This window comes from Antedon mediterranea, chromosome 10, assembly GCF_964355755.1.
Source record: "Antedon mediterranea chromosome 10, ecAntMedi1.1, whole genome shotgun sequence".
Taxonomy (NCBI): Eukaryota; Metazoa; Echinodermata; class Crinoidea; order Comatulida; family Antedonidae; genus Antedon; species Antedon mediterranea.
Genome location: NC_092679.1, coordinates 3,513,341 through 3,526,058, shown reverse-complemented (window position 1 = coordinate 3,526,058; position 12,718 = coordinate 3,513,341). Strand labels below are relative to the sequence as shown.

Genomic DNA, 12,718 nt, shown 5'->3' with positions numbered 1-12,718 from the left:
GTGGTATTGATTTCTCAAGAAACAGATTTAGGAATAATGATTGATCATAAATTAGACTTCTCTGCCCATACTTCCAAGGTTGTTAAATCTGCAAACAGGATAACTCGGTATGGTGAGTGACTAGATCTTTCAAGTATCTTGATAGTCAGACGACCTATATTGGAATATGGTGGTAGTCTATGTACACCTCTGTATCAGAATGATTACAATCGTTTAGAAAAAGTCCAACAGAGATCCACAAGGTTAGTGTCTGAATTGAGGAGTAAGCCATATGCAGAGAGATTGAAGTTACTGGATTTGCCTACCTTAGCCTTTAGAAAGAAAAGAATGGATTTAATTCAAACTATTAAAATCTTTCATAAATTTGATAATATCGAGGCAGGAAAATTATTTCAAAGATCTAAATACCAGCAAACCAGGATGAATGTTTTTAAGGTATCGAAATCCAAATATAATAAAAACATTAGAAAAATAGCATATGTAGTTAGAGTTATAAATGATTGGAACTCGCTACCAAACCATATTGTGACATAACCAACGATTAACAAGTTCAAAACTGGCATTGCAAAGTTATGGTCTGACTCGGGGAGTTGTCCCTGGTCTGACCACCATCTCAATTTTCGCCCATATGTTACCGAGGAGTTCTCATTGATGACAATGGAGGGACAAATGAACTAGTTCTCAAAGTCCTACGGTTCAAGGTATATCCAAGGTATAATAACCATTTATGCAAATATTAAAGGTATAAATATATGATTTTACTTGTTAAATTCAAATAACCATAATACATGATTATAATTGTCTTTTTGAGCTTCTATGATGAACAAACAAGAGATTCATATTAAAAAAATAATCCTAGTAATAATAAACCATGGAAAATATGACTAAGATTGTTTTGATTCGATTGTGAATTTTTTTTTGCGGCCAAGAACCATATATCTGAGCATCCGTTTTCTTTATTAGAATTGTTGTAGTCCTTATTGGTCACTCTGTTCGATGCCATATCACATTATTTTTAGTAAGCAGTACATTTTGATCGTGAACGTGTTGTAGCAACAAAGTAGCCGTATATCCGAGCTCTTGATTAGAATTGTCGTAGTCCTGATTGATTGGTTACTCTGTTCAATGATGCCATATCACATTATTTTCAGTGTTAATCAGTACGTTTATCTATACAGGTACATGTATTTTCACTAGGTAGTCTTTATTAGTGTGAATATTAAACCAGTAAAAAATTATCATTCCCGTCAGTGTCACATTTACATGCAAATCAGCTTCAATCGATACATCATAATTCTAGAACATTTTTATGGAAGTTTGTGGTTGTACACACATGGAAGGGGGAGCTAATATTCCAGGATGGGACTGGCAGTTATTCTAGATCACAGACTAGAGACAATATTGATGGGATCTGTAGTTGCTTCTGGTTGCTGAATATTTCTATTAAGCAGCCATGTAGACTGGGGAAGCGTAGTTACCCTTTCGCAAAAATCGGTGAACACGACCGACTGGGAACTGAAGTCCAGCACGGCTTGATCGGCTCTTAGCCTTTTATATAGCTTTGCCTCCTTTACCACGTCCAGGCATCTTTTATAACTTCACATAACATCACATTCATATGTTGTCTCTCCTGTGTGTATTCTCAAATGCATTTTCAAATTCCCACTTGTTTTAAATTTCTTCCCACAATGTTCACATTCATATGGTGTCTCTCCTGTGTGTATTCTCAAATGTGTTATCAAATGCCCATTTTCTTTAAATTTCATCCCACAATGTTCACATTCATATGGTGTCTCTCCTGTGTGTATTCTCAAATTCCTGCTGGTCCAGAATTAGGATCCTAGTCCGGCTTGCCTCAAAGAAGTGGTCCTTGACCATGTACCTATTGGTGTTTTCAATTTGGTAAAGATCTGGCAATAACTAAAAGCGTTTATTGAAAATGTATGGTATGTACAGTAATGGGCTATTAATACATTATTATTATTATATACACTTTGTGTATTAGATTAAACAGACTACGCCTTTGATCAATGATTTAATGAGGGTGTGTAGCCTATACTGTCTTTGGGCCTAGTCAAAATGCATGCACACTCTATACTATTAGTACTGTACACAAAGAGAATAATATATCACTTTAGTATTACAGTTTCTCTCTTTCAAGGTTGGAAATGTTAGAGGTAGTACCATGTACAGTAATTCAAACAGCGATGAAAATGAAAGGTGTACATATTCAACTTGTGAAAAGAGTTTATTTTCAAAATGGGTAAACTTCTGTTCCTCATAACAAAATTATTCACTAATAATTTTCATCATCCCAAGATGTATCAATACATACATCAATATATTTGTTATACCGTCTAAAACCAAAGTACACGTCGCACAATACATCACTATTTTAAAGAAAATTTAAAAGGGGAAAAAGATATAAAACGTCCTAATACTCAAATAATTACATTTAAACCGATAAAAACTAGTTTACTACTTTTAAACACACTTATAATCCTAAATCTGGTTGTGGTATTTATTCAATCCTTAAATCCAACATATTCAGATTTACATTTAATATATTTAAGAAGCTTATGTATGTATGTTAATATTCTAACAATTTTGGTGAACATTTCTTATTGTTTTACACGTTCAACATTTATTGAGTACAAACTTAAGGAGATTTCGAGTCAATATTTACAAAGCGCACACTGTGCATGAGTACATGATTAACTAAACGAGATAACTTGTCGAAAACAAGTCTAACAATAAAACTGTTAATCATACATACATCATGATCAAATGCTAATATATAAAAACGGCAAATGCTCATTTTATGACGAGCCACTCTGGTTGTAGTTGTTGTAGTTGCCGTAATACTGCGCGTATTGTTGCGCATATTGAGGATTCTGTTGGTAGTATTGTTGATACTGTTGGTATTGTTGGGCATATTGCTGGTATTGCTGAGCGTAGTTCGATTGATTGTACGAGTCGTAGCTTCCACTGCTGCTGCCGCTGTGGGCTCCAGATCCGTAGCCGCCGCTGCCTTGATTGTAGCTACTGCCGCTGTTGTAGCTACTGCCACCACTTCCAGGTCCATAACTTGAGCTACCGTAGCTTGACTAGAAGAATAAAATGAAAATTAGTTAAAAAAACAAGTCATTGGCTGTATATTTAGTTCAGTTTAATTATTACCACTTATGAGATAAATACAATTTTTGAATACTTTACCTGGTTCTGATTGTATCGGTTTCCGGAATCACGTTTCTGGTAGCTACCACCACCACTACCATAGCTCGATTGGTTGCGATTACCGCCGCCACCATAACTGCTTCGGCCTCCTGAGCCACCACCTCCTCCACTTCCACGGTAACCTCCTCCACTTCCTCCTCGACTACCTCTGTAGCCGCCACCACCTCCTCCTCCGTATCCACCTCCTCGGCCCCCATATCCTCCTCCTCCTCTCATTCCTGCGTTACATTTAAATATAATCAATTTTAAGTATAAAACTTCTACGGCCAACCAAAATAGATGAAATGACTAAATAATTTAGATTTGTAAAAGCGAGATTAATCTAGGTACTAAAAAAAATAAAATAAATTTACCTCCACCTCCTCGTCTATCTCTGTTGTCTCTGTAACCGCCTCCACCGCCTTGTCGGTATCCACCGCCACGCCCACCACCACCATAACCACCTCTACGGTCATCACGATATCCACCACGTGGGCTACCACCACCTCCATATCGATTGTAGCCACCTTGGTTTCTGTTGTGGCCACGATCTCGATCACCACCTCGGAATCGCTTATCAGGCGGTGGAAGAGCGGCGCGTCCATCCTTGTTGAACTTGTCTACAAGTTTGGTTGCTTCTTCTTTATCCAGTTCGACGTAAGTCACCTCATCGAACCCACACTTTTCATCGTCAATTGGCAACACAAAATTTGCTAATTAGAAAAGATAAATTACTAAAATGTTAAAATCATGTAGTGGTAACAAAAAGTAACACCAGTTCCCCTCCTTCCCACGGGAGAGCTCGGATCGTTAACCCATTCAGTTACTCCCCATTTTTAGTCCAATAAATGGCGATCACTTCCTACCTTTCATTTCATTTACAGCGCTCTCGGGAATTTCTTTGCCTTCTTCCTTAGTTCGTTTTTCAGTTCGCTCTTTTAGTATCTCCTCTGTAGGGACAATTACGATCGCCTTTCGTGTGAAGCCCTCAAAGGGGCGCATTTTTCTTCTTTGGGCTGAAGCGTACACATTTGTCTGACAAGAGCATATATGGGAGAAATGATCATCAATATTGTTAAGTTTTTTTTTTCTCCACTACTTTTCTTCAACTTTATTCTCAATTTCTTCAATACTTACCAAAAAACCTGTGAAAAAATTCTTGTCTATTGTTAATTTCTAAAATGTTTAATCTATCATGAAAAACAAATCTCATAGTTGCATACTGGAAGATGACAATATAATAAAGCAATCAAAATTTTAAACTTTACGAGCACTATTATTAAAAAAACAAAAAAAAGAGCAAAATTTAATAGCAATGCGTCAATGTAAGCTATGTTATCTTATCACTGTATGGTCAAGCTGCAGGATTTATAAATACATTTTCTATTTTCATTATTGCTGGCTACTACAAATATGTTGCGATAAGCTGATCTTGATGTATGTTCACTTGTTATTACAGTGTCTTGTTTGTTGCTTCTTTTAGATATCACGTTTTACATCAATATTATCCTTATTAAGTTTTTTTTTCTGATGAGAAGTATCAATCGCGATTTCCATTCATGAAGCTCTTAAGGAGACAGGTCTATGCATTTCCTTCCGTCATTAAATGTTTCGTAATTCCACTTTCCAAGACGTTAATAATATTGTCATTGTATTGGCACGCAAATAGTTACAGATCTTCGGTTATCTCACCATGATAGGGAGTATGTTATCTCCGTATCTTTAATCTCTCCAGATGCAATACTTGTCTCCTAATCCTGTCCTAACATTATCTCATCTACAACAAAATAAAAATTGCATACCTACCTGTGTTAACTTGATTGGCCGTTTTTAGTACTTAAAACTACTTAATACTACAAATCACCTACCTTTATTTCTACTTACCTGTTAGAAATACATCCTCATAAAAAACAAGTATAAATTTAAAAACCCACCTCAGTATTATACATTATTATTACATATCTCTTATTACATATAGTGGTTGACATTATCTTTTTTAAGAGAATGCTTTTAATAACATCACATCCCTTTCCATAGTGTTATATCATTATTTAATTGTTTCTTCATTATTTAATTGTTTCTTCATAATATCTGCTTAAGTATATTGTTGCATTATTTCCATTGTACTATATCCTTCAAATTCTGGCAGTTTATTTTTCAACATGATGTAGGAAAGTTCGCGTAAAGCATTTTTTTTCCTGGCCGATTCAGTCAATATACAGTACTGCACTAGCATTTGTTCTATCAAATAATTCTTCATAAATTGCCAATTATCGCAATTTTATTAATATCGGATCTAATACTTTCTTTCTAGCCCTGAAATGAAGGAATGATTAGTAAGAAGGATATTTTGACCACTTTCTTTACCTGATCTAAAATGTAGTTTCTTCGTTTCCGTGGTGCAATCTCGAACCACCGATTAAGACACTTGGTTGCAGTTTGGATCAAAACATCCCACCGACCACTATAGTTCTTCTTTCGTGGTAATCCCATCACCTAACAAATTAAAATTAAGTGTATAGCATGGTATAAATATAGATCACGGGTACACGTCAATGATGGTCATGTGTCCTCAGAAGAAGATAGCTACAAGAATAGTACCAAAGAACATTCCAACTAAAATAAAAACCACAATAATTAAGTGATAACTAATCCAGTGGACAGGAACAAAACGTGTACAAACATGCACTTAAGTATTGACTTTTTGTCTTCTATATGTGTGTGTTACATATCTAATGCAGTATTTGAAGCACTAGAAAAAACTAAATACCAATTCGTAATAAATACATTTAGAATATTGGATATTCCCCACAGCATTAAAAAAATAATAAATAAAAACAGAAATGCAGAATACCAACCTTCATCTTTTCCATGATAAGGTTCGTTCCCAGCACATAGAATTTTTTCTCTGGATTTTCTTTGCAATGATTCAATGCCCAGTAGGTTTTACCTGCTGCTGGCAGACCACACATCATAAGAATCTGTACAAATTATTGTTGAACAATTAATAAAAACTAGACAATGTTTATGCAATATACAAATACAGTCAACTCTCTCAATACCTTGATAAAATTTGACAATTGACTACACGATTTTTAACTATTGCAGTATCGAAAAAAACAAACTTATTTGTCCTCAGAAAGTTTGGTAAGAGGGGTAACATCACAGTCATTCAGTTGCAGAACTGGAGTATACTTTCATCATAGGAGTATTCTATTACTGAAACTAAGTATAACTTTAAGTAACAGACTTGATTATTAAATTAATAAACTACTGTGAATATAAACCTCCTTACCAGACAAGTACCGATCACATCGGTATATGAATAGACTTATTTGGTCCGTGACCCAGAAAATGTGTACATACACACATACTTGGAAATTAATCTTACCTCACACTCTTTCCTTGAAGCTGGTGGTAAAGGCCCTCTCACTCTATCTTCTACGTCCAATTTACCAATAAATGTAGCATCCTCTGGCGGTGCAAAGTATGGTTCCTCCTGTAATTGAAAAAACAATGATATTAAGTATTTCAGCATACACTGAATTGTTCAAGCCTCTTTGAACACAAAATCAAGCAAAATTATGGTACAGTCAACTCTCCTAATACCGGACACCTTTGGGCTGGCCTTATATGTCTGGTGTTATAGCGGCAAAAATGAATTTGGGACCTTGTTGAAGTTTCTGATTTTCAGAGAGTCCCGTATTCGGAGAATTGACTGTATCATCATAACAGGACTAAAATAATGTAACTGCTTTCACTATGGCCAGCAGTGACACAGTAAATTCCTCAGAAAGTTTGGTAAGAGGGGTAACATCACAGTCAATCAGTTGCAGAACTGGAGTATACTTTCATCACAGGAACTGCATGCTTGAACGTGTTGGGAAATCAAAATGAAGTTATGTTTTTACCTTTTGGCCATAGTTGACATCAATAGCAGTGTTCTTGACAAGAAAACTTGGGAACAGGGCTGCGTCACCTAGATCTTCTTCAATTGTGAATGCGACCCCAAGATCAGTACCATTCTTGGTGTATGAGATAGTTGGTTTCTCTCCAGTGAAATCCTATAAAAGCATTAGACATTTTTTTTTATAATTTAGACAAAATAATTTTAATTCAACAATAATACTATATTTTGATTATTAACTATAATGCAGTGTCTACACTATCAAACTTTGTGACAAAAAAATGTGATGTGCCCATATATAGATATGATGATGTCATATTTGGGTATATTACATATTATATTACACTACCATATTTTGGCCACATCACACTTTTTTGTTGTCAAACTTTGATAGTGTAGACAGAGCTTTAAGTACACAATTTTTGTACCTATTGCACAATCAAAATAAAACTTTGTTTGTCCTCAGAAAGTTTGGTAAGAGGGGTAACATCACAGTCATTCAGTTGCAGAACTGGAGTATACTTTCATCATAGGAGTATTCTAGTACTGACACTAAGTATAACAAGATAACGGACTCAACCATTAAACTAATATATATATAAATATAAACCTTCTTACCAGAACAGTACCAATCACATCACCTTCTCCAAACTTCTCGCCGTAATCGGAGAATTTGCATTTCGTGGAGATCTTGGCAGTTCCTCCATACCCATATGAAAATTCTTCTTCACCTGTAATACAATTGAAAAAAAAAAATTGGTGTTTGTTCAATTAAGTAGTAAGAAAATTGGAGAATGCTTGAACCCATGACATGTAGATCACTAGCCTGGTGCTCATACCTCTAGACCACAGAGCTTGTGCTGCTGATTATGGCAAACATCTGACCAAATAACTTCACAGCAATTCAATTACACAAATGCAGTATACTTTCATTGATAAATAGCGTTAAAGTGGCTTACCTAGTTGTAGAGATGTATTGTCCGTTGACCAACCAATTCGTACAACCGTCCTGCTCGTTTCTTCGGGTGGTAAATGTTTTACATCCAAATGTTCTGTCAACTGAAAAATAATTGTACCTCAATTAATAGAATGCCTGGAATGGTTTTAACAAAGACTTCTATTTTGATAGTAAACATATGCAAGTCCTGGCCTCAGATTCAATACAACTGACATATATTTGGATCAGTGTCACTGGTATTTTTCAGGTTTGGTCTCCAGAAAGCATGTGTTTAACAGGCCAAAGATCTGTAGTCTAAAGCTCTGTCAACACTATTAAAGTTTATGTGACAAAAACATGATGTCATATCACTACCATCACATTTTTTTTTGTAAACTAGTTTGATAGACATAGCTTTACTGAAAAGGCTATATAAATAATATCAGTTGAGGGAAGTGTGGGTGTCCATACCTTAATTTCAAAGTAGATCTTTCCCTTGTTGACACCATGAGTTGCTTTGGCACCTGCCCAGAGATAAGCAAAGCCTTCGTTTGTCAGTGGAAACATTGAGTAGCCATCCTTTGCAACCTTTAAGTTCAAATCGGAAATATCTGAAAAATATAGAAGCATTAAGGGTTTATTATACATTAATCATCATTAAGTGCAACATAGTAATATAAATAAGACCATTAACTATTGTTAGATCAAACCAACTGTAATATGGATGGATATGGATGACATCATATCACTACCATATTTGGTCATATCACTACCATATTTGGTCATATCACTACCATATTTGGGGATATCACTACAATATTTGGGTACATCAAACCTTTTTGTTAAACTAGTTTGATAGTGTAGACAGAGCTTTATGTAAATAAGTTATTCATTGTACCATCATTTTAGTACAATGGTAATTGCTATAATAGAAGGCACGACCTTCAATTCAACATAATCATTTATTCTAGTCATTTTACAAAATATCCCAAATTACAAAATAATATTTTGTTTGTCCTCAGAAAGTTTGGTAAGAGGGGTAACATCACAGTCATTCAGTTGCAGAACTGGAGTATACTTTCATCATAGGATTGTTGAAATATCTAAACTAAAAATTAATTAAACTAGATTGGGAAACAATTTTACAGGTGAAATAATAGCAATAGGAATGGAAAATTATCCTACTTCCTGTATTATTTTAATTTAAATGAACAGAGCAGAATATTAACAGCATGTTGAATATAAAATTATGGAATGACATTACATGGTGTACCACAAACCTTATATTTATTTGTAGTGCAAACTTTAATTAAGTGGTAAAAACTTACATTTACTAGTTACACACTCAGTTTCTGGAATACCATCCTCCTCTTCTTCTGGGGGTGGAGGAAGCGGTGATTTTGATCGAGATCTATAAAAAAAAAGAAGTAAGGTGTCTATTTACATATTCTTTTATCCAGAATTGTTATCTTCTCTTTGATTTATGTTGAAAACTTGTCATTTTAGACCACACTAGCAAACTAGTTTGCCAAAAAAAGTGTAATGTGCCCAAATATGGTAGTGATATGACATCTTCATGTCCATATATGGGCACATCACAGGGCATCACGTATGCAAAACCCAGGAGAGCAACAAATCGCTCTCCTCAAATCACCGAGGAGAGCAATTCGCTCTCCTTGCAAAAATTTTAAATCGCTCTCCTCAAATATTTATGTTGAAGTTAAAGGATGGTCGCCCTTATTAAAAATGGCTGGCACTTATTAATTTTTTTTACACATTTTTTTGCCCGACAGGGGATAACCCCCCCCCCCCCACGGGCACAACAGATGTATACTGTACCTCTCCCCTAAAATCCCCCACACCCACCTTTACACACAATATTTTCCGTGGGGATCGTATTATTCTACAGTACAAAAAACTCAAGCCAATTTTTTTTTTATGGCCTGCCTGGGTAGATTGGGTTTCAGGAGCCTGGAGAATCCTGTCCTGGCCAACTATAATTTTATATGCCTAGCTTTTCTAGCCTAGCTTGTTGGCCTAGAAATCAGACAGAAAACCTGAAAAGTATTTACCTGCAATTCATAAATTATACAATTCTAACATGCAACAGCCATTAAAATATTGATAATAAGTTACAAAGTGTCATTTTAAAATAATTAAGAAAGATATTTGATCGTGTTTACATGTGTCACACATGGGCGCACGCACAATATAGGGGAGGGCTGAGAGAGCTTCTAGAAGATGCTGACGTCACACATCAGCACGTGTTTTGAGGAGGATTTGAGTGACCAAAATTGGTTAGAACTTTCGAAGAAATAATCCATCTTCAAAATGACATAATTAAAGCAACCAGCAGCTAAGCTTTTTTAAATAATAAACATTATATTTAGGCCTCCTATATTAATGTTTCCTTTTAAAATTAAATATATTTTATTAACTCGTTCCATAAAAACATAAAGGGAAAAATTATTGGTTGGGATATGATCTTCCTGTAAAGGAGGTGTTTCTATGACACCGTACTGGTTGCACTATGAGGCGATAAAGTAAACTCGCCCTTCCTTGAATGCGCGCAGGCAGGGGAATCCCCTTTGTTGGTACCTCGCACTGCTGTGAGATGGAGCGCGATGAATTGCTCTCCTTTTCGAAGGTTGTTGTTGATTGCGATCGCGCTTGCGATCCTTAAAAACGAGGGACTGCCATTAGGCTTGTAGCTTTATAACTTAGCTTATATATTATTAGCCTAGGCCTAGATTGGTTTTAACTTTTAAAAATCCACGTGTTTTTAGGCCTCTTGACAGAAAAATCAACACTATCAAAAGCTAGGCTCTATTTTGAAAATTAAGGAGCGCGATAAATTGCTCTCCTCGAAGCCTGTTGAGGAGCGCGGAGGAGCGCGGTCGCGCAGGCGCTCCTTATAAATGATGCCCTGACATCACATTTTTTGTCACATAAAGTTTTATAGTGTAGACAGAACTTAGGCGTTCAAGAGTTAATTCCAGACTTTTTTACCGTCTTAATTTATGGTCAACATACTATAGGTTACTTCTGTTTATAAAATATACATTTTCCAAAAAGCAACAAAATGTTGATATTGTAAGAAAATTTTACCTTTTCCTTCTATCACCCCTGTCACGTCGCCCCCTATAATCGTCACCTTCCCGGTCTCTCTTTACACCTTTAGATTCATCTTTATTTTCATCTGAAATGGAACAATTGTTAAAGTTAAGAAACACAAATTTCAATCGTCACAAATTAGAAATTTTTGTGAAATATACTAAATTAAATCTATAGCAGAATTTCTAAGCTATTGCAATTTACAAAATAAAGGTATTGTCCTCAGAAAGTTTGGTAAGAGGGGTAACATCACAGTCATTCAGTTGCAGAACTGGAGTATACTTTCATCATAGGAGTTTCATAATTCTTTGGAAGAAATTAATTAATTGACTGTATTAAAACTGTGTCAGTGAAATTGATTCCTTGTTTATCAGTTTTGTTACGTTTAGTATAATACAGCCGACTCTCCAAATACCGGACTCTGAAAACTTTCCCAATAGCAAGAGTATTGACTGTATTATACTAAACGCAACAACAACCTACCGTCTGTTGGTTTTTCACCCTCAGCAGCTTCCTCAGCTGTTTGTTCTTTTACTTCCATCTCATCAGTTTCCTTTTTCTCTTCTGTTGTTTCTTCTTTAACTTCTTCAGTCGATTCTGTGACTTCAGCGGCTGCTTCTTCTGTTTTGGCTCCATCCTCAACCGCTTCAGATGTCTGTTCTTCCATTGGTTCTTCTTTCTCTACATCTCCATTCTGTAAATAAAATATTGAGAAATTATTTAGATATTTTAACAAAATCACAATGCAGCAGTGAAATTATATAACCGTTTTTTTTTAATGTTTGTTTAAATCTTAATCTTTATTGAAAATTGTATATTTTGTTGACATGAAATAAATAATCAGCTAATTTTACTATTTGTATGAAAGAAGACAAAAAATAAAATAGACAGCAAAATTGTATAGAAATTGAGCGATATTTACAGTAAGCTAAAATTTACCTTTATTTCCTGTTCTTCAGGTAAAGGTGCTTCTTCTTCTGCATTATCATCTTCTTCTTGTTCAACTTCGGCGTCCAAAGGTGGTTCATCCTCTGTAGCCTCTTCTGCAACTTCAGGCTCTTCAACCTCAGCAGCAGCTTCCTCTGCTACCTGTTTCTCCTCTGTTTCATCCTCCACCTCGACAAGAGATTCTTCCAAACGCTGCACCAGCACGGCCTTCACTCCCTTGCTATCCAAACCACGCGCTTGCAATTCTTGACGAAGTTCTGCAACTTTCATCTTGCTTGGCGTAATGTCACTCATTTTGAATGATTATATTTCTAGTCCACTTTAATCTACAAACATTAACAAATATATTAGTACAATTTTTAATTCAATAATTATAGATTAAAATGCATAAATTTCAACAAAATATCAGACCGCTCTAAACCACACTTACCTCTAATCGAAAACAAAATGGAGGAAAGATTAATGCAAAGCGTGGGTAAAGTGGTTGACAAAGCTCTTTTTCTATTGGTCCACGACTTTGGTGTTAATAAACGCTTTGACAATTGACCAATAGAAATTGTCGCTTTAAACAACTTCACGCTATTTAGGGCATGGAC

General features: G+C 35.4%; 1 protein-coding gene and 4 non-coding genes across 5 annotated transcripts; all 5 read right to left on the bottom strand.

The window, feature by feature from the left end:
* Window positions 1-2,223: 2,223 nt before the first annotated feature.
* LOC140061203 (uncharacterized) lies at window positions 2,224-12,576 on the bottom strand. The gene is made up of 16 exons (XM_072107714.1): window positions 12,553-12,576; window positions 12,114-12,448; window positions 11,658-11,868; window positions 11,169-11,259; window positions 9,389-9,471; window positions 8,532-8,671; window positions 8,083-8,182; window positions 7,742-7,854; window positions 7,128-7,280; window positions 6,608-6,715; window positions 6,075-6,197; window positions 5,584-5,712; window positions 4,083-4,251; window positions 3,591-3,929; window positions 3,217-3,455; window positions 2,224-3,107 (listed from the first exon to the last, which is right to left on the bottom strand). The coding sequence occupies exons 2-16, from the start codon at window positions 12,414-12,416 to the stop codon at window positions 2,820-2,822; spliced, it is 2,589 nt and encodes an 862-aa protein (XP_071963815.1). The 5' UTR covers window positions 12,417-12,448; window positions 12,553-12,576; the 3' UTR covers window positions 2,224-2,819.
* Window positions 6,349-6,425, bottom strand: LOC140061392 (small nucleolar RNA snR61/Z1/Z11). The gene has a single exon (XR_011847441.1). It is a non-coding gene; the product is annotated as a small nucleolar RNA snR61/Z1/Z11 (small nucleolar RNA).
* LOC140061391 (small nucleolar RNA snR61/Z1/Z11) lies at window positions 7,583-7,659 on the bottom strand. Its single transcript, XR_011847440.1, has one exon. It is a non-coding gene; the product is annotated as a small nucleolar RNA snR61/Z1/Z11 (small nucleolar RNA).
* On the bottom strand, window positions 9,076-9,152 carry LOC140061394 (small nucleolar RNA snR61/Z1/Z11). Its single transcript, XR_011847442.1, has one exon. It is a non-coding gene; the product is annotated as a small nucleolar RNA snR61/Z1/Z11 (small nucleolar RNA).
* LOC140061390 (small nucleolar RNA snR61/Z1/Z11) lies at window positions 11,394-11,470 on the bottom strand. The gene has a single exon (XR_011847439.1). It is a non-coding gene; the product is annotated as a small nucleolar RNA snR61/Z1/Z11 (small nucleolar RNA).
* Window positions 12,577-12,718: the final 142 nt, after the last annotated feature.